Source organism: Cicer arietinum, chromosome 6 (assembly GCF_000331145.2).
Source record: "Cicer arietinum cultivar CDC Frontier isolate Library 1 chromosome 6, Cicar.CDCFrontier_v2.0, whole genome shotgun sequence".
Lineage (NCBI taxonomy): Eukaryota > Viridiplantae > Streptophyta > Magnoliopsida > Fabales > Fabaceae > Cicer > Cicer arietinum.
The window spans coordinates 23,835,673-23,859,611 of NC_021165.2; the positions used below are offsets into that span (position 1 = coordinate 23,835,673).

Genomic DNA, 23,939 nt, shown 5'->3' on the forward strand with positions numbered 1-23,939 from the left:
ATTTTCATTTTTATGGACAAAGGCGTATCCATAGTTAGGGGCATGATTTTTACAAGCCCTAATTTACTGCCCACTCACACTTTTTCATCTGAACACACTTTTTGCGTTTAAAGACACTCATATCACCTAGTCCTCCTCTCACACTTCACAACATCTGATTCTGTCACGCTTCACACCACTCCGTTCTCACGCTTCAGAGCACTCTCACGCTTCACAGCACTCTAACGCTTCACCCTTCAGAGCACCATATGTTGTTGAATATATACTCATTTTATTATCAGTATCCAACAAGCATTTCACTATTTTTCATTTTTTCTCTTCAAAGTTAAAAGATCAATGGAACCAAAACCTGTTGTTGAAACCACTATATTTCCAGTATTTGCTTTTGTTAGTCTGACTTATGGTTTACTATTTCCTGTATTTGACTTATGGATTTATTAGCCTACGTGTATTTCCTGTATTTGCTCTGACTTATGGCTTTATTGCCTACGTGTTTGCTTTGATTAGTATGACTTATGGTTATATTTGATTGTAGTTTTAGTTTGGTTTAATTGCTATGGATGATTAATGGTTTTATTTTGTAGTGGATACTGAGATGCCATTTGTGAATTTAATCACATTTTATGTTTTCTTAATAGTCGTGTGTTGCATGTTGTGTGATTGTGAATGGTGGTTTTAATGACATGTGTGGAATTAGTGCTACCTCTCACTAGCAGCTGTTACTTAAAATAAACATGATTGGTTTTCGCCTTAGAAAAGAATTATTAGTAGTTTAATTATTAATACTTTTGAAAACTGTATTATTTAATTTTTTAAAACTTTTAAACTCAATTTTAAAAATAAATATATCACTGTTTTATATAAATCGTTAGCCCAATAAAAAAAAAAAAAAAAGCTGATAGATAGACATTGGTACAGCCTTTATGCTAGTGAATAGTGACAAAACATGACAGCCGTTAATAGCAAGCCTGTAATGTATAAAAATTGGCGTGTAAGTAGCTATATGAATATTATCTAATTATATCAAATTTCAAAATATGTGGTATGGTGCCACTGCCTAGAAGGTTTCCTGAATTTTTATTTGTTTATTTCAAATCCTTGATGTGAATTTGTTAGGATATATGATAAGGAGGAGTTTGTTAGGATTTGAGTTAAGGAGTTTCATTAGTTATTAGTGAATGAGGTAATTAGTTAGTTTTTTGTTTGTTTTGAAAAAGAGGTAATTAGGATTATCATGTATGAATAGAGAGGTCTTGGAGTTAGAAAGGACATCATTTGAATATTGAAAAGTTGTGAATAGAGTAGAAACTCTATTCTGATGGGGAAACCTTCGAGGAGATATTTTTCTCCTATTCTTTTCTATTTCTTAGTAAAAAGTGTTTTTTCTTTGGAGTTCAATTCTTGGGTTTCTAACAGAATCGATCTTGGATTCTCTGGTAGGATCGTTATTTTGTTCATTGGTGATGAATAATGTGCAATAATAATACATGACTTGAGTTCTTTCATATGATTTTGGGGCAGCATGTGAAATTCTGCAATTTATTGAGTTTAACTTCTACATCTGTTGTCACAATCCACTCTTAGCTCGTGTCGTAAAATAGACTAATACTAGTTTAATATTAATTTATCTTGACGAACCTAATGATAGAATCATACTGATGAACCTTCATCAATTATTATTTTTAGAGTCATTTTGAGTTAATTGTTTAGCTTATTTCTTTCAATTTAATGTTTGTTTTAGAGGTATTTTAAATAAATGGTATTTCGATTAAAATAAGGAGTTTATGCTTTCACTTTCTTGATTAACCAGCCATTTTGCGTAGTATTGTATTGTTTCCATGGTTTAGCGCAGTGCTACGTTTTGGTGAAAAAACATCGTAACCCATGTGTGGTACTGTAATCACATACCAGAACAGAGGAATAAATCAGGTAGCCACCAAAAATCTGGTAGAGTTGCCTCTATATTTGCTACATTCCAAAATAACAAACACCCACTAGTACAATATAACCCAAAACAAAGAATCAATTATTATCTATGCCTATAGCTGCATTATACTGAAGTCAACAAAATATCATCAATTGACCACACAACTGGACCCCCATCCCAATAACTGCATTATAGAGTTCATTTCTAGACAGTTCCCATAGTACCTTACATTGTCAATTACAGTGGAGCTGTATTCCGCCAGTACCCTGGTACGGCTATATATTATTTGGGTATCTATACATGCATGTGCGGCTGCGTGAGGGCACCACACTATTTACTTAAATTTTCTACATATATACTGAGATACTTATTATATAAATTAAATATTAATATAAAAACTAAAACTTAAGTGAAATACTGCTATTTACCAGTTATTTACTATTAACACCAGAAGTTACAAGGAAGGCCACATTTCCAGTTTATGTAACAACATTAGGTGATTTTCTAGAAGAGACAAATGTGATTACTCAGAAACACTTAATTGTTGAGGGAAATAGGAGCATGGCCGTATTTCCTCTATTTCTCATTAAATGTCAGTGCTTTATTGATATATATCAAATGTTTTTAAAAGCTAATAAATAAATTTGAAAAAGAATTAGTTTAAATGTATTTTTATGCTCTTATTTCTAAATTTGAAATTTATATCACCACGTTTAAAATTCGAGATTTTAATTATCTGCTTCACATATTTTAAAATTTTGTTCTCATAAATACCCTATTCATTGATGATTTAGAATTATATTTAATGATTGGTACAAGTTGAATTTCTTCGGACAAAGACAAATATATTTACAACAATTCTTATATTAATATATTTTTAATTTTCATACATTTATTTAATAATTTTTATTTTTATTTTTTATTTTTTTTTATATCATATAACTAACACATCACATTTATGAGATCAATCTCTTTATTCTTATCTCTTTCGTCATCATCATGTGAGTTGGGGTACACCAAACATTTTATATTTTTAGAAATAGTATAACTCAGAAACGAAAATAATGAAGAGTACACAATTTCTAGATGACAATTAGTCGAGACAGAAGACTTGGAGAAAGACAGTTTGTGGCTCTAGTTAGAAAGACCGTCAAGACAAATAACTATATTGTTAGACATGTTCTTTCATTCTTTTTTTATTTTATTTTTATTATTATTATTATTATTATTATTATTATTATTATTATTATTATTATTATTTTATTTGTCTCGATTTCATTTTCACTTTTTAGAATAAATGTCTAACAAAATTATTATTCAATTTTGTGGATTATATTACTTCTTTTTTTGTCATTAGTATACATTAAATTAAAAAATAATTAAATTTATCACAATATTAATATAATTTATTATTTATATTTTTACAAATAATAAGTTAAAAAAAAAACCATATTCAAAATTTATTCCTTATGAAGTCAAAAGGTGTCGGCTTAAAAATAAGAGTACTATAATATTAAAATATAAAGTTAAAATCTTTATGGAATTTGACTTGATTGAAAAAAATCTGATTGAATTTCATGAAGTTTCCATTGCAACTTTCTGTAAATTCGTAAAATTATTTCAACATATTTGAAGTGAATATGTATCAATGATTATGCGTATCGATCTTGACATGAAAGCAAAAGTATTAGAGGATCCATTAAGCAGAGGATACGTTATGAGAGCATGTCTCATGGACTATCATAAGATAAACAGATTCAAGGTGATTTGTAAAGGATGCGTAGAGTTTTGCTTTCTAAAAGCAATGACTTTATCAGATCATTGACTATCATCAGAGAATATGACTTCTTTAGAGCGTTGAATTTTCTTCAGAGCGTTGACTTTGTTTAGAGGATACATAACAGATCAGAGTCAAACAATTCAGATGCTAGGTGATTGTTAGAGACAAATGCAATCACCTATTTGTCACACTTGTTAGAGGTAGATGGACACTTGTTAGAGGTAGATGGACACTTGCTTGTTGTAATCTTTACAAGCAGACGAAACAAAATGTAAGACCCATAATTTTAAAGTACACTTTATGCATTTTTATGTATTTTGGATTTTGGCTCGGAGGCTTTTTAGCCAAAGTTAATAATATTTTGGAGTTATATGATCAAGAAGTTATTTTGATGCCGTTCAGATTTACTCGTCGATAAGTAAATTAAAATAACTGCGGTGAATCTTTTACGAAGAATTTAATGTGTTACGGGTGAAATGGTAATTTAACAAATATCTAGATATTTTGAGATATTTGTTAAGTTATAATTAATATATATATATATCTATTTATATGTTTGTTTGGAAAGAAAAGGAAAAGAAATAGAAAAGAGAGAAAAGGAAATAGGATGTAAAGAAAAGAGAAGGAAGGAAAAACAAAGGAAAAGCATTTCCATCTTCTTCCTCCCGTGCCTCGCGAGAACCCATTTCATCTCCTTCTTGGTTTTGCTTTCTTTTTCGTTCCTTTTCTTCAAGACTAGTAACCCAAGGTTGGGTGAGAGTTAGATCAAGGGTTTCGCAACTCCACTCTTCCTCTTTGATTCGAAAACGAAGAAAAACGGTATTTGAGATCCAAACACAAACCCCTCCATTTCTTCTAGATCCGAGCTTCATTTCGCGAAGAGTTAGAAGGGAAAGTTACTCACTGCCACGCCACGGTGCTAGGGGACCAATTTGGAGGCGCCGTAGCGAGCGAATATTTTACCGATTTTACTCGCGGAACCGGAAACGCACGTTAAAGCTAACTTTAAGGTAAGGGCTCCTTCCAAACTTCTAGTTTGCATTAGGGACTTATCTGTGGTTGTGTGGGAAGGAATTTGTTAGGATTTAAGGTATCGATTTGGGGAAAAACGAACCTAATGCGTTATGGGTAAAACCTTAGTGTTAGGTTTTGTTTATATTGATGAATGTTTCGTGGTAAATGAATTTGAAGTCATTGTGTATAACTATGATTAAATGAAGTCTGATGCATTTGGGTGTCATGTTGTGTTGAATTGTGTTCGTGGTATTTGGCGTGTCCATACTTGATGTTTGTTAATTGGTGTGTTTGTTGTGAATTATGGTTTGAATGTGAGAGTATGTTTGAGTTTGTTTCTGTGGAATTTGAAAACCATTAGAGTTAAACGAGTATTAAAAATGGGGAATCTTTTAATACCTCGGTTTACTTAATGTGCGTTTGAGGAAAATGTTTAAGTTAACTGGGCGTTGAGAATGGGGAATCTCTTAATGTCTCGGTTACTTAACTATCGTTTTTGAAAATCGTTTCAGTAAATGAGTATTAAGAATGGGGAATCTCTTAATATGACTGTTTGCTTAACGTTTTGTTTTGAAAATCATTAAGTTAAATCGGTATTAAGAACGGGGAATCTCTTAATGACTTATTTAATTAATGTTGTTTGAAAGTCGTTTAAGTAAATGGGTATTAAAAATGGGGAATCTTTTAATACCTCGGTTTACTTAATGTGAATTTGAGGAAAATGTTTAAGTTAACTGGGCGTTGAGAATGGGGAATCTCTTAATGACTCGGTTACTTAACTATCGTTTTTGAAAATCGTTTCGGTAAATGAGTATTAAGAATGGGGAATCTCTTAATGACTCGTTTACTGAATGTTTTGCGAGAAAATCGTTTAAGTCAAAAGTATATTAAGAATGGGGAATCTCTTAATATGACTGTTTGCTTAACGTTTTGTTTTGAAAATCATTAAGTTAAATCGGTATTAAGAACGGGGAATCTCTTAATGACTTATTTAATTAATGTTGTTTGAAAGTCGTTTAAGTTAAATGGGTATTAAAAATGGGGAATCTTTTAATATCTGCATTTGCTTAACGATTGTTGTGGATGGAGTCTGTGTATGCTCATGCATTTCATTTGGTAAATTGTGTCGACCCGTGATAGGTGACACCTTGGTAAACTGTGCTGACCCGTGATAGGTGGTACGTTTACGATTTACGTTTTTGGTAAATTGTGTTGACCCGTGATAGGTGACACCTTGGTAAACTGTACTGACCCGTGATAGGTTGTACGTTTACGATTTACTATTTAGTAATTCGTGTTGACCCGTGATAGGTGACACCTTGGTAAACTGTACTGACCCGTGATAGGTTGTACGTTTACGATTTACTATTTAGTAATTCGTGTTGACCCGTGATAGGTGACACCTTGGTAAACTGTACTGACCCGTGATAGGTGGTACGTTTACGATTTACGTTTTTGGTAAATCGTGTTGACCCGTGATAGGTGACACCTTGGTAAACTGTACTGACCCGTGATAGGTGGTACGTTTACGATTTACGTTTTTGGTGAATTGTGCTGACCCGTGATAGGTGGCACCTCGGTAAACAGTATAGGTCTGTGATAGGCGGTACGTTTACAATTCACGCTTTTTTTTTAGTAAATCGTGTTGACCCGTGATAGGTGACACCTCGGAAAACTGTATTGACCCGTGATAGGTGGTACGTTTATGATTTACGCATTTTAGTAAATCGTGCTGACCCGTGATAGGTGGCACCTCGGTAATTGGTACTTTGGCCTGCGATAGGCGGTACAATTATGATTTACGGCCCTTCGAGGAGGGTTTTGGTTTGGAATTCCGAGTCCATGCATTTTGGCATATACGCATTGCATTAGGGTGCTTGGCACGCGAGTCGTATTTGATTTGAGTTTATGATTGAATGATTACAGGGACTTGGCCAAATGGACAAAATCGATTAGCCAATCGATTTTGTAATCAGTTTTCGAAAATCATTTACGAAATCGATTGCCCAATCGATTGGGCCTAAGTCAGGGACTCATCCATATTCGACCAAATCGATTTGGAAATCGATTGGCCATTAAGTCAGGGGCTCAGCTATCCTGTCAATCGATTGCCCAATCGATTGAATCAAGCCAGAGTTCAAAATTTCACTAAAAACCTTCAGGAAATCGATTGGTATTAAGTCAGGGGCTTAGTCATCCTGTCAATCGATTGCCAAATCGATTGATTCAGCCCAGGATTCTGTTTTCATTAAAAACCTTCACCCCAATCGATTTCCCAATCGATTGGCTCAGTGAAAATCCTCAGTTTGAGTTAGATGATTGATTACTCATTAACTTATCCATGTCTTGATTGGTTATGTGTTAATTAGGAGATTGAGGACTTCATTTTATTTTCATTTTTAATTGGCAAAGTATTGTATGAACTTTTCGCATATTGAAAATCCTGTTAAGGTGCATGCTTAGTTGAAAAGTTATTTTGGGCATTTAAAAACTTAATTGCTATGTGTTAACTGTTATTTTTTTGGTTGGTGACCCTTTACAATTATTGTGGAAATCTGGGCTTTGCCCTCAGATGAGAGTCAGGACGGTCCTACCGGTTCGTACCCTACGGACGGGAATGGAGATGGGGACGCTTGACTGCAGTTACGTTAGGAGGATCTCACGGGGCGCGTGGAGATCACTCAGGGTGTATAGCTTTTTGGTAGGATGATCAGATTAGGATGATGTATAGGGACTAGGTGTCCTTCTTTTTGGATTGGAGTAATTTTAGTTTGGAAAACTGTACTTATACTAATATTGTCAGTTTGACATCATCTTTGAATGGGTTCCATGTACCATTTGATGTTGTGTAAATGTTTTGGATTTATAATTGGAGAAACTTTTCCGCTTCTTGTAAATTATAATGACTCAATTATTTATCCAAAGACATTTCTTTATTTATTTCTCTGTTTTAGTTTAATTACTTTTGAAAAAAAAAATATACCCTCGCTTTGAAAAACGGGGTGTTACACAAAACATGGTTGCATTTATAAACATGTAATTGTGTCTGGGACATATCCCTTTTTTTGATCTCATTTATGCATATGGATTCATCTTCCAACCTCTTTATACAATCATATACTCCTACTTTACTATAAAATATTAATTGACACTATAGATATTTGTGTTTTGTTCAACTTGATTTCAAGCATTTATTTCTTTTTAAAACTCTGTTTGTTTGTCTTTTTAAGCATAATATTTCCCTAACTCGGAACAATTGTCTTATGATGATAGTTGTAAGAAGAATAAAAGGTTTCTTGTTTTAACATGTGGTATTGCAAACACTTTGTTGGCCAAACGGGAATATGAAGGTCAAGAAAATAAGAGGGTAAGTCTGTTGTAATCAACTCAAAGCTTTGTTTAAATTGATACATCTGTTATTTACATGTTTCTTGTAAATTGTTCCGAGTTAGTTTCTGGTTAAATTCAAATCTTTGGTTAAATTGATACATGTGGTAATCAATTTGTTTCTTGTTTTCACATGTGGTATTTACTTCATATAAAAAAGTATGATGATTAAATTGATGATTACTGTAGGTAAATATCTCAGACAGACATAGACCTTAGAAGAAGCGGAATAATAATAAGAACCGGAAGGGAAGAGAATCGATAAAGAGGAAAAAAGAGCAGATGAGGAGAAGAGGAAGTGAAGTTCCTCCCGATACATAGTACACTGGTCGGAAAAGAAAGAATCGATTTTAATATTATTTGTCATATTTAATTATTATTATTATATTTAAATGGCCATTGCAAGTAGGGATGAGAATAGGCTAGGCCGTCCGTTAGGGGCCTGACCTATTTAATAAAAAGGCTAAGTTTAAGCTGTTTTTAAAGCCTATTTATTTAAATAAGTCAGGTTCAGACTTATAAAAAAACCTATTAGCCCTGATAGGTCGGCCTATATACACTTTATTATTTATTAATATTATTTTATTATTATATTAATAATATTATTTCATATTTTAAATTATATCAATTAGACAATTACTCAGTAATCATTCCATATTTAGTAGTCGTTCCATATTCGGTAACGATCTATATTTGGTAGTCGTTCCATATTCGGTAGTCGTTCACTTAGTCAATCACTCAGTAATCATTCCATATTTGTTTAAGAGATAATAATAAGTGTATTTGTTTCAGAAAAAAAAATCTATTATTTAAAACTAAAAATTATTTTAAAATTAGTACTAAAAATCTATTATTTTACGATTCAAAATTAGCGCTGCTATCAAAGCGAAGAATCAAGATTATCAAGGCATAGATTATAAATAAATATAAAGAAAACTATCAAACATATTAAACATATAAAAGCTTTCTAAATTAATATCTAACCACTAATGTTAATAACATCTAGTTAAAGAAATACATCACATAAAACTCCTAAAAGTCAATTTAAAAAATAAAAATAAAAATATGTAATGATAACAAAAAAATAAGTGCCACTTTTTTTTTTTTGACAAAAGAAGAAATAGTGTTAATAATTAAAATAATTAAACTAACAATAATTCATTTCTAAGTAGAAAATCAATCATGTTTGTTTTTTATTTAATTATATTTTGCAAACAATCATTTAAAAAATTTAACAAATAAATAATATTATTTTTTTAAATTAATTAATACTATGTGTGTCCACTTTAAATCCAATATACGAATTTTTTTTTTTTTTGAGATTTAGAAGGTTGTTTAACAGATAAGCGACCACATGAATAATAATTTGTTTTTCTCCTTCAAGAGACCACATCCCAATTCTTTTTTAATAAATTAAAATATATTAAATTAATATATAAAAATTAATAAATAAATAAAAAACTAAATTATATTAATAAAATCCAACAAAATGCATTAAATGAAGAAAAAAATACAGCAAAATTTAATTAACATGTCCACCTAAGCTCTCTAGTTCCACATTTAGGCGGTGACCGAACTTATCTAACTCTTTGAACAACTAGAAGCTTTTATAGTTGATCCTCATCTTAATCATTATCCTCATCGTCGTTCTCAATTATTGAAGTTGTATTTGACTCAAATCCTTGATAATTTGTGTGTGGATTAGACTTACTATCACTTGCTTCCATATATTTTTTAGCATTGGGGTTATACATGGAATAAAAACTTCATAAGTCAATCCACGAGTTGCATAATGAGTTTAAAACAAATTATAGAAGATCTTGCGTTATGTTGGGTAACTGTGGGATTTGTATTTATGACACTGACAAAATATAATATTGAATCGACATTTCTGCAAGTATATGTAAATGTGATGGTGGTGGACCATAATATGAAACTTCTTTAGGGGTTTGTATGTGCAGTGGTTGTGGATCATAATATAGAATGTATGATTAGGTGTGTAGGTGAGATGATGATGAAGACGGTTCTGCAGTTTGGTGCATGGTATGTTCTTGTAGGTTGATTGGAGGGTGTAGTTGACTGATTAGGGGGTTGAGTGCACACGAGGATATGATGGTGGATGCAAACATGGATAATGTAGAGCTTGTTAAACAAATATAAATAAATTAGTGTGTTCCGTAAACCAATTCATATATTATATATTGTAGTGTAAAACATATTTTACAAATTGACCTTGCAATTAGTAATTCTCACACTCGTTACAATGTTTAATTTTTGTTTTTCCTTTTAATATATTTTATTAGATTTTATCAATATACTTTATTTTATTATTTTTATTATATTTTATATATTAATTTAATATATTTCCGTTTGTTAAGAAGAAAAAAAAGAGTTGCATTTGGAAGGTTTAAAAAGTAAGACATTTTCGTATATTAATTACAAAATAGTGTATATTGTAATTTTTTTCTTTCAAAAAATGATATATGTCAAAAAAAAGTCCCAATAATTCATTACTAAACTAAGGAATTAGATTTTTTTTTCCATATATCATCTTTTAAAAAATATATATATATATATATATCCCACAAACTAATATTAAAAAAATATTCTATTTTTTTCACCTTTAAGATGTCAGCAACGCGGGAATACAACTATATGAAAGAAGAGTGTTTTTCATCCTTTAGAAGAATGTATCTTAGAAATGCGATTATCTATGCCTTTGTTTTTTTTACACAAATAAAAATATATTAAGTTAATAAATAAAATAAAATAAAAATAACTAAATTATATTAATAAAATTCATCAAAATAGGACAAAATATATATCAAATGTTAATTAACTATGGGGAACTAATACAAGTACCAAATTGAGGCAATTATAATCGTCGCAAACGTCAAGAAATCAACCATTTAATACTTTATAACTCAACAAATGAAGCTTTTAAATTGAGATGGAGAGAATAAATAATAAAATTATATATAATTTTATCAGTTACACATTTAATCCTTTAAATAAAATTAATAAACTTTTTAAAATTTATTTTGTTTATTCTATTGATTCTTAAACAAATACTCTTAAAGCATTTGTTAACATTATCTTTAACAAAATATGTGATGAGTTCAATTTTCCTTTTAACAAAATTAACAATTAATTATTAATATAAATTATTTCAACAAAATAAATTAAGATCTACCTTGATAAATAAAAATAGAACATAATTGATAAGCTTATTATTAACCGATAACAGTTAAATGAATTGATTAGATTTAAAGGATTCGATAAAATTAACAATTAAATTAATTATTAAATATAAATAATTAAAATTTATTTTAATAATATTTATCCATAAAAAAATATTTATCTATATTATTCTTTATGGATAAAATTGAGAATTCCTCCCTTTAATTTGGAAGAAAAAGAGTGAATATTCTTCCTTAAGAAAAGAGAGGGTGTGTCATTATCACATATTTTTGACAGTTGTCACTTTCACAATGATTCTACTTATTATTCAAAAAAAAATCTTGTACAATCATTACAAGACATCTTCATAATGGAGCGGTTACGAAGTATAAGCAACATTGATGGATGTATGATTGAGTAACAGACCATCTCATATATGTATACATATACCGTCCATTAATTTTTTTATTTTATTTTTGCAAAATAGCAATCCAGATACTGAAAAACGATAAAATTATTATACCTATAAATATCTAGAAGTATGTATTAATTGGAAAAATCTTAGAATTATGAAAAATGGTGTTTTCGCATGAAAACTTTGATTGTGTCTCAATGCGTATGGTAGATTGTGGAGTCAGGTTATGAGAATTCATCAAATGAAGAAAGTCTGTCTCAAAATGAGAACGAAGTGTTCTTAAAGACGAAGATGAAAGATCAACTTACTCCAACCTTCACCTATCAATGTTTAGATGATTCTATGTTTGACAAGGTTGTCGATGCTACTACCTCAAAGGAAGCTTAGGAAATTTTGGAGAAATCACCAAGATATTGACAAAGTGAAGAAGATAAAGCTTCAATCTCAAGAAGAAAGAACAAAGAAAAAACAAGAAGAGCCATTGGAGCAAATTCTCAAGACCGAAGCTTCATTGAAGTATGTTGGAGGATGAGGAAGAGATTGTGGCTATAATCAAATTAAAATGATGTATGAAAAATCTAAAGTTGAATGTTAGAATTGTCATAATTTTTGTCATTTGTCTTGGGGGTGTTGTAGCGCTCCTAATCAAGAAGAAGCAACTAATTTTGTTCATGAAGATGAAAATTTTACTTTGTTGATAACACTCAAGGAAGAATATAAAGATACTAATACTCTGTGGTATTTGGACAATGGTGTAAGTAATCATATGTGCGGATGCGAGGAGAATTATATAGAGTTTAATGAAAAGGTGAATGAAAATGTATCAATTGAAGACTCGCCAAATGTGCAAATTGAAGGTGTGAATGTGTGTCTCAAATCATCTAACTAAAGTTGGTTAAACTTTAGTGGTTGTTATAACTACCTTTGGCCAAGTTAGTTATGATAGGTGGTTAGTTAGTTTGCTTTTGTATACTATAAATAAAGCTGTAATATAGTTACAACAGTGTGGTAAATTGTAGCAGTGAGAGCTGAAAACTAAGTGAGGCATATGCAATTCATGATTCATAGAAAATTAGAGAGAGAAGATTAAAGGGAGAAAAGAAAGATTGAGAGAAAAGGCTAGTATTGCTGGTTCATAAACAGTGATAGATACTAGGAGATCAATCTTGTAAAGTTCAATCATCAATAGTGAATTAATCTTATTCGCTTTCCTGTGACGTAGGTTTTCATCAATTGAGACCGAACACGTAAATTTTTGGTGTTATTCTTCTCTTATCTTTCTTTATTTTCGTTTGCATTTGATTGTGAAAACAGTTTAATCAAAATTGCAGAAAACCTAGAACGATAATCAATCTTCGTTTTCTGGTTTTCTGTTCTGTCAAGATCATTCTTCATTTTCGTTTTTTCTCTGCAATTGTTTGTTTTTCTATTTTGTTGGTTAATCTAAGTTGCAGATCCCAATATTGTTTCAACAGAAGGGAAAAAAGAATACCAGAATTTATTATTCTTCTTGTCATGAGTAATTCTCATGCCCATAATTTGTTTTGCAGGACTCAAGTCTTTCATTGCAAAAGATTTGTTCAAATCTTTTTTAAAGATTGAATCTTCTTAGTGTCATGACCAACAATCAACATGTCATCCACATATAACAAGAGAATAATATAATCATCATCGGAGAATTTCTTGATAAACACATAATGGTCAAAAGTAGTTTTACCATACTCATGTTTCTCCACGAAAGAATCAAACTTCTTGTACCATTGTCAAGGTGCTTGCTTGAGCCCATACAAGCTTTTCTTCAATTTACACACAAGTTACTCTTTACCTTTGACTTCGAAACCCTCTGGTTGCTCCATATAGATATTTACCTCCAAATCTCCATGAACGAATGCAGTTTTCACATCAAGTTGTTCAACTTCTAGGTTCAAACTAGCTGATAACCCAAATACAACTCGGATAGAAGACATCTTCACCACAGGTGAAAAAATCTCATCAAAGTCAATATTTTTTCTCTGATTAAAACCTTTCACAACCAATCTTGCTTTGTATCTTGGTTGAGAACTATTCTCTTCTACCTTTATCTTGTATACCCATTGTCCTTGAGTCATTTTCTCCCATTAGGCAACTTTACCAAATCAAATGTGTGATTCTCATGCAAGGAATTCATCTCTTCTTGTATGGCTTTCAACCACTTTTCTTTATCAACATTTGTAATAGCTTCTTTATAGTACTCTGGCTCTCCACTATCAGTGATCATCATATACTCATGTGGAGGATATATTTGAGAAGGTTGACATTCTCTAGTAGATCTTCTCAACTCAAACTCGATTGGTGGCTCAGCTGGAACCTACTCATCATGGTGAGGTACATGATCATCAGTTACATTCTCATCCTCTAACTGTATATCTCCCCCATCAACGAAGGTTTCTACAGGGGGATTAAGTGCAACATCAATGTAACTTTTGGGGTTTGGTTTTTGTTTTTTAGCCTTATCAAAATCTTCAATAGTCTGGTCTTCAAGAAATATCACATCTCGACTTCTGATTACACCATAAGTATGTTAGAGGATAAGGAAGAGATTGTGGCTATAATCAAATTAAAATGAGGCATGACAAATCTAAAGTTGAATGTTAGAATTGTCATAAATTTTGTCATTTGTCTTGGGGATGTTGTAGGGCTCCTAATCAAGAAGAAGCAACTAATTTTGTTCATGAAGATGAAAAGTTTACTTTGTTGATAACAGTGAAGAAACATTAGTAGGGACTTACAGTAAGACCAAATGTGAAAAAGAAAAATTCAAACTAAGGAGGAGCTATGTTAAATATAATTTGAAATTTAGAATAATATAGAATTATTTAGACAAGAAATAATATTCTTTGAAAAATCTAGAAGTATAATAAATATAAAAAAATGATTACGTAATATAACATATGATATGACAATGTAGAATTATTAATACTCATAAAATTAGAATAAAACACCATAAAAACTTTGATTTTAACTTTGAAATTTTTTCATATTCTTAATTAAATTAATGACATATGAATAATTAATTCATCTAAATAGTTATATATCAAATAATTATATATCATGTCATTAAGTATAGGTCAAATCCTCATTTTTTTAGTTCAAAAACCTGAGAAAGAAATAGATCAAAAATGTCGACTTTTAAAATAGGATTACCAATTTCGTGAATCAGTAAAAAAAAAATAGAGAGACTAAAACTACAACTAAACTAAAATAAAAATATATTTGTTCCAAATAAAGTGCCGACAAAAGGAACATCGTAAAGCTCCACCGAACAAATTTGACTGACTTGCAATGGTCATTAAATATAATAATAATAATAATAATAATAATATTAATAATATAAAAAAGTTATTTTATGATAAATATTAAATACATGTACCACAAATAAATTATTTAATTTTATTTGTGGTACATGTATTTAATATTATCATAAAATAACTTTTTTTATTTTTTTTAACCTATTGCTCTAAATAATTAATACACTTAAATGATTCTATTTCATATAACTATAGGTCATGTCATTTAAATTATGTCAAATCGTTATTCTTTTTAGTTTAAAAATTTTAAAAAGAGACAAAAACTGTCGACTTTTAAAATAAAGAGATCAGTTTCATGAATCAATAAAAATAAAAAGACCAAAACTACAATTAAATCAACATAAAAATATATTTGTTCCAAACAAAATGTCGGAAAAGAAACATTGTAAAGCTCCACCAAACAAATTTCACTGACTTGCAATGGCCATTTAAATATAATAATAATAATAATTAAATATGACAAATAATATTAAAATCGATTCTTCCTTTTCCGACCAGTGTACTATGTATCGGGAGGAACTTCACTTCCTCTTATCCTCATCTGCTCTTTTTTCCTCTTTATCGATTCTCTTCCCTTCCGGTTCTTATTATTATTCTGATTCTTCCGAGGTCTATGTCTGTCTGAGATATTTACCTACAGTAATCATCAATTTAATCATCATACTTTATTATATGAAGTAAATACCACATGTGAAAACAAGAAACAAATTGATTACCACATGTATCAATTTAACCAAATATTTGAATTTAACCAGAAACTAACTCGGAACAATTTACAAGAAACATGTAAATATCATATGTATCAATTTAAACAAAGCTTTGAGTTGATTACACCAGACTTACCCTCTTATTTTCTTCACCTTCATCTTCCCGTTTGGCCAACAAAGTGTTTGCAACACCACATGTTAAAACAATAAACCTTTTATTCTTCTTACAACTATCATCATAAGACAATTGTTCTGAGTTAGGGAAAAATTATGCTTAAAAAGACAAACAAACAGAGTTTTAAAAAGAAATAAATACTTGAAACCAAGTTGAACAAAACACAAATATCTATAGTGTCAATTAATATTTTATAGTAAAGTAGGAGTATATGATTGTATAAAGTGGTTGGAAGATGAATCCATATACATAAATGAGGTAAGAAAAAGGGATGTCTCAGACACAATTCGTTTTTGTCCTTCCTTTGAACGGGGGAAATATACAATTTAATACATTAAGATGTTTAGTAGAATAATTTAACTAAAAAGGATATACATCCTTTTAAATAATATATGCATTAATTTCATCTCCTGATTCTCACCATCCAAAAAAAGCATAGATTTAAAGTCTAATTCATCAAACATAGAAACATTCCAAGACGAAACCCTAAACCCTGAAATTAGAGATAAAGTGTAAGACATAGTAGTAAGTAAAGATGCAGAGCATGTGTGTTGATGTTATTAATAACATAGAAAAAGAAACTAAAAGCCTTCATTAGAGCATATTAATAACATAAAAGACGTGTTTAGATTAACTTATTTGAACTTATCTATTAATATACACACTTATCAGACTGTTTGAGATGATTTATAGTACCAGACAAATTTTTTTAAACTTGTTGGCAAGGTTATCCAAGATAGCTTATAAAAACAGCATATATGTTATATAAAAATTGTTTGACTTTATTTTATCTTTTGTTATAGAAATAGAGTCAACTTATATATACAATTATAGAATAAGTGTTTAATTAAGTTGTTCGTCTAAGTATGTGCTAAGATGACACATACAATAATAAAGATGAAATTAGGATAACGGTATACCTGATCCATATCACCGAGTATAAGGTAGCCCGCAACCTCACACTCCAATTCAATATAACCTCACACTCCAATTCAATATCTACAAGTTAAGAATTTTATTTAAAAAAAAAATACAGAAATATGCAAAACAGAAAAATAGGAAAAATAAGAAAATAAGTTGGAAAAAGAATGAAAATATACTACTCAAGCATTAGCAAAAATATTGAAAGCTCAATATATTTTTTTCTTAAAAAATTAATTTCAAAATAAAATGAACAAAAATTTAAAGAAAATGAACATCCCAATAAAAATAAAAAGATTACTACTCGAAGCAACTCATGTGCATGACCCACAAATCATCATTAACTGAAATATGGTTAAATCAATTCCAAAATCGAGCCTAGAAATTATAAGTTCAGTTTATAATGTTTCGGCAAAATTAGGCGCGATGTTCAACCATATCCTCAAATTTTGTTTTATTTATTGTTATTAATACAACTGGTTGAAGTATTGTCAATAATAAATGGATTATGGATGTTTAAGAGTACCAACATAGTCATATTATCTAATTTTTTATTTTTAAAAAATGTACCATATTGCAAATATTGGAATTTCCAACACATCAAATAGTATTTGTGGAAATAAACATGTGTATATATGTCCCCACCACTTTTCCAAACATATGAAGGTGTGTTTAACAAGCACAGTCCGTATAACTCGTGAATTTACTAATGTTACTTCTTTCTTTTCTTTTTTAATCACTAAAGTAATGCTAGTTCTATGAAGTCTTAAAATCATGAAAAATTACTTCTCTTTTTTAATAATATTAACTATTACTATTATTGTTGTGTACGTCGAAATAAATTTTTCTAAATTAAAATCATTAAAATTTTACGTGTTGTCTACTATATCACAAGATAGATTATATAATCTTCCTTTAATTTCAATTGAAAATAATTTTTAATAATATTTTTATGAATAAATTATTAACGATTTTGCAATAACAAAAAATCTAAAGATGATGATATTTAAATAATTATAAATCTTTATTTATTTTTTATTGTGGTACAATTTTCTTAATTCGTCTAAGACACTTAAATTATAAGGACCCACCATATGCATCACAAAATAATATTAAAAACAATTTTGGGACCTAACAAGGATTTTGAAAAAAGGGACCTAACCTCTTTTCTAATGTTTTATTATAGAATAAACCATATTACCATAACCAATTACACAACTTAAAGCCAACATAATAAACTGGACAACGACAACAATAGCTGCTGTTGTTTTCGAATAAGGGGCACGTATGCCAAATAGACATCCTTCCTGCCAAGATTTGGAACCACCGTCACAATAGCTGCTGTTGTTTTCGAATAAAAAACATTTTTGAAAATATTAAGATTTAGCCACAAAAAATATTACTGAGATATTTACCTACAGTAATATCAATTTAATCATCATACTTTATTGTATGAAGGAAATACCACATGTGAAAATAAGAAACATGTGAAAACAAGAAACAAATTGATTACCACATGTATCAATTTAACCAAAGATTTGAATTTAACCGGAAACTAACTCGGAACAATTTACAAGAAACATGTAAATACCAGATGTATCAATTTAAACAAAGCTTTGAGTTGATTACACCAGACTTGCCCTCTTATTTTCTTCACCTTCATCTTCCCGTTTGGCCAACAAAGTGTTTGCAACACATGTTAAAACAAGAAACCTTTCTTTCTTCTTCCAACTATCATCATAAGACAATTGTTCCGAGTTAAGGAAAAATTATGCTTAAAAAGACAAACAGAGTTTTAAAAAGAAATAAATGCTTGAAACCAAGTTGAACAAAACACAAATATCTCTATAGTGTCAATTAATATTTTATAGTAAAGTAGGAGAATATGATTGTATAAAGTGGTTGGAAGATGAATCCATATGCATAAATGAGGTAAGAAAAAGGGATGTCCCAGACACAATTACACGTTTGTGATCGTTGTTGTCCTTCCTTTAAACGAGGGAAATATACAATTTAGATATTACATTAAGATGTTTAGTAGAATAATTTAACTAAAAAGGATATACATCCTTGTAAATAATATATGCATTAATTTCATCTCATTCTCACCATCCAAAAAAGCATAGATTCAAAGTCTAATTCATCAAGAAAGAACTTTAGCAACTCAAGTTACAGATATCTACAAAAAACAAGTAATAGGAGGATAACAAATGAGTGACAGACAACACATGAATTCAATACATTTGTTGAGAAACCCATGTTGACACAAGAGATATTGCCCAAGTTTATAAGGCTTGGGCAGTCCTCCCTTGAATTAGGCTCCAAATTCTACAAATAATATTATATTATATATCATTACGATGTAAAATAGTACATGAACGTCCTAAACTGTTAGTCTGTCACATGATTCAATTGACTAGTGATTACTCATTACAGCAACTATCAAGCATTGGATGCTGATTGAGAAAAAACATTAGGAAGTGCAAAAAAGAATTGTCATGTAACTCTTGATAAAACAAATGAGCTCCAGTAATTTTGTAATATTTATTCATACCTTCCTAGATGATCCACCCCAAAGGTCCCTACAAATCCAGCACCTAATGCAGCTCTACCAATCAATTTAAGCTGATCCGAACTTTCAGCATTCAGTGGAAATACTACTCTAGCACCAATTGTCAAACATCTGTATAAAGATGTAAAAAAAGATCTACAAAAATAACAGAAATTATATATTATTTAGAGTGACAGAGTAAATGTTATTATTATAATCTAATGTTAACATAGATGATAAGTTGTAAAGAAATGTGGAAAACTTTGCAAGTTTCTATATGCTTTAACATACACATGTACTGAAAAAAATTAAAAGCAGTATAATGATAAGAAAAAGAACATACTTCAATCTTAGATGAGGGTTGTGACATGATTTAACAGCATAACATAACCACTGCATTATCATACAAGAATCAACAAAATAAGTAATGAATATATTCTACTTAACAGGGTGCTCATGCATGTCATATTTTTTAGTTTGAATTTTTCATTTATCAAAAGCATACCTGAACAGTAGATATACCGATGGCCCCATCAAACATTCCAAGACGAAACTCTAAACCCTGAAATCAGAGATAAAGTGTAACTTATTTGAACTTATTTATTAACATAAACACTTATTTGAACTTTTTTAGATTAACTTGTTTGAACTTATCTATTAACATAAACACTTATGAGACTGTTTGAGATAATTTATAATACCAGACAAATTTTTATCAACAGCTATTTTCAACTTGTTTGCAAGGCTATCCAAAATAGCTTATAAAAACAGCTATATGTTATATAAAAATAGTTTGACTTTATTTTAGTTTTCTTTATAGAAATAGAGACAACTTATACATACAATTATAGGATAATATAGGATAAGCTTTAAATAAGTTGTTGGTGTAAGCATGTGCTAAGATGACACATACAACAATAGCAGCCACAACTACAACAATAATTTATAAATTTATAATAAAGATGAAATTAGGTTAATGGTATACCTGACCCATATCACCGAGTATAAAGTAGCCCGCAACCTCACGCTCCAATGCAATATCTACAAGATAAGAATTTTATTCTAAAAAATAAAGGTTACATAAATATGCAAAATAGAAAAATAGGGAAAAAAAATAAGAAAAAAAAGTTGGAAAAAGAATGAAAACATACTATTCATTGAGGTTGAAATGTCAAGACGAATCCAACGGTGTCCATTCTGTGTGATAGTCTTACCACTAAGTCCTAATCTACAATATAACTCAGAAATTAACAGATATAGAATATATAATGAATGAATGAGAAAGAGAGAAAGTGAATGAAGTAAAATTGAAATACCAATGTCAAGAAGTAACTTAGGAACACCATCTTTGGGTAAAGCGAGTAACTCCAATGCTCTCTTAGACATTGAACTCTTTATTAAACACAAAATCAAAATTCAATAAAAATATTGCCGTCGTACGCGGACTTTTTTATATGAATATCCCCTTTTTATTATTTATTCCTCAATTGTTCTACATTAAAAAAAAAATTCTCAAATTGTCCTACTTTTTACTTTCAATAGGAAGTCTCTCCTTGGGGAAGCGACCTCCTGAAGAGGAAGCCTCTCTCTGGAGAAGCGACCTCCAACTACCCATTTTCGTTTTTTTGTTTTTTTTTTTGAAAAATTATTTATTATATTACAATTATTAATTTAATTATTTAATAAATAAAATACTAATATTAAATTAAAATAAAATACATTAATAAATTATAATTAAAATTTATAATTTAATTGTTATTATTATTATACGTATAATTAAAAATTATTATAATTAAAATAATTAAATTATTACTTTAATTATTTAAAAAATAAAAATACTAATAATAAATTAAAAAAGTACATTAATAAATTATATATTTTTATTATTGTTATTATTATAATAAATAATTATTATACTTATAATTAAAAATTATTATAGTTAAAATAATTAAATAAAAATATATATATTATAAATTTCAAAAAAAAATAAATGATAATAAAAATTAAATAATAATAACAATTAAATGAAAAGAAATTTATATTGCTAACATGAAAATTAGGAAATTGGAGGAGTTTAAAGTTTATTCTTGTGAGACCGAGACTTTAAAGTTTAAGGGTTTATGGTTTAAAAAAAAAAGGAAATTGGAGGAGTTTAATGGGGTTTTTTTGGATTTTTTTTTTAAATATCCTACTTTTTAAAAATCTACGCGTAATTGCTCCACTTTCAACAAAACAACATAATATATTGTATAAAGATAGTAAATACAATGTATTTTACATATAAAAAAAAAGTATAGATTAAGAGAAAAATATCATCTATAATGTACTAGTATAAATATTGGTACAACACATGAGAAATTAATCTTTGAAAGAACTACGTTAATTACAATTTTCAATTTATTGCATTTGATTATTGAATGTTTAACCATGCATCAACTAGTAAATACTTATTTAATAAATCTAAGTATAATACCAAATCTAAAAAAATTATTCAAATATTTTAAAATTAAAAAAAAAAAATCGGTGGAACAAAAATTAATTTAAATACGGACATAATGTTAACAAAAATCCTATTTTACATTCAAATACTTTAGCTATATGTTTATATTATTCAAATACTTTAGCTATATATTTAACCAAAAATCCTATTTTACATTCAAGAATAAAATATATAGAGATTAAACATCATTTCATAAGAGATTATGTCCAAAAATGTATTTTAGACATTAAATTTGTCACACTAATTATCAGTGAATTTATATTTTCACAGAACTCCTTGTTGATGACAAATTCAGTTTTATAAAGGAACGTCTAAATTTAATGTTGACAAAATAATGACGTTGAATCATTTGTATAATTGTCTTTGGTAAAATAGAGTGAATGATAAAATGTTTATATACTTTGACTATGATGACATTGAATTTATTTGTTCCTCTGGTAAATCTAAATTCAAATTATCCTTGAGTATGCATAGTTTTCCTTGTTAAGTTGTGATACCCTGACAGGGGGAGAAATATATTTTTTGAGAAGAGCTATTTTTAAAAGCCATTTATCATTCACAACTCATTTTTTCCTTTTGTGTGATGATAAAAGAGGGAGAATGTATTTTTGAGTGAAATATTTTTACTCTGGTAAAATATCTTTCATCATATTATGAGGGGGAGCATGGGGAGCTTTGTTGAAACATGAAAATTAGGAAATTGGAGGAGTTTAAAGTTTATTCTTGTGAGACCGAGACTTTAAAGTTTAAGGGTTTATGGTTTAAAAAAAAAAGGAAATTGGAGGAGTTTAATGGGGTTTTTTTGGATTTTTTTTTTAAATATCCTACTTTTTAAAAATCTACGCGTAATTGCTCCACTTTCAACAAAACAACATAATATATTGTATAAAGATAGTAAATACAATGTATTTTACATATAAAAAAAAAGTATAGATTAAGAGAAAAATATCATCTATAATGTACTAGTATAAATATTGGTACAACACATGAGAAATTAATCTTTGAAAGAACTACGTTAATTACAATTTTCAATTTATTGCATTTGATTATTGAATGTTTAACCATGCATCAACTAGTAAATACTTATTTAATAAATCTAAGTATAATACCAAATCTAAAAAAATTATTCAAATATTTTAAAATTAAAAAAAAAAAATCGGTGGAACAAAAATTAATTTAAATACGGACATAATGTTAACAAAAATCCTATTTTACATTCAAATACTTTAGCTATATGTTTATATTATTCAAATACTTTAGCTATATATTTAACCAAAAATCCTATTTTACATTCAAGAATAAAATATATAGAGATTAAACATCATTTCATAAGAGATTATGTCCAAAAATGTATTTTAGACATTAAATTTGTCACACTAATTATCAGTGAATTTATATTTTCACAGAACTCCTTGTTGATGACAAATTCAGTTTTATAAAGGAACGTCTAAATTTAATGTTGACAAAATAATGACGTTGAATCATTTGTATAATTGTCTTTGGTAAAATAGAGTGAATGATAAAATGTTTATATACTTTGACTATGATGACATTGAATTTATTTGTTCCTCTGGTAAATCTAAATTCAAATTATCCTTGAGTATGCATAGTTTTCCTTGTTAAGTTGTGATACCCTGACAGGGGGAGAAATATATTTTTTGAGAAGAGCTATTTTTAAAAGCCATTTATCATTCACAACTCATTTTTTCCTTTTGTGTGATGATAAAAGAGGGAGAATGTATTTTTGAGTGAAATATTTTTACTCTGGTAAAATATCTTTCATCATATTATGAGGGGGAGCATGGGGAGCTTTGTTGAAATGTTTTACTCTTGCTTTATTTATACTAAAAAAGTTGTTACAAAAATGGATGTTTGTCATCACCAAAAAGAGAGAGATTGTTGGAATCAAGTTGATTTGAAGATCTAAAACCCTACTTGTTTTGATGATAACAAAATTAATTTGTAAGAACAATTTAATACACTAATGTTTCAATTAAGTGTGCAGTTTTAAGACAACGTTTTTTCTCTACATTCT

General features: G+C 29.0%; 1 protein-coding gene across 1 annotated transcript; it reads right to left on the reverse strand.

Moving 5' to 3' along the window:
- Positions 1-18,229: 18,229 nt before the first annotated feature.
- LOC101489334 (18S rRNA (guanine-N(7))-methyltransferase RID2-like) lies at positions 18,230-20,790 on the reverse strand. Its single transcript, XM_012717668.3, has 7 exons — positions 20,720-20,790; positions 20,556-20,638; positions 20,390-20,445; positions 19,910-19,966; positions 19,748-19,797; positions 19,408-19,560; positions 18,230-18,584 (listed from the first exon to the last, which is right to left on the reverse strand). The coding sequence occupies exons 1-7, from the start codon at positions 20,788-20,790 to the stop codon at positions 18,479-18,481; spliced, it is 576 nt and encodes a 191-aa protein (XP_012573122.1). The 3' UTR covers positions 18,230-18,478.
- Between the last annotated feature and the right edge of the window lie 3,149 nt (positions 20,791-23,939).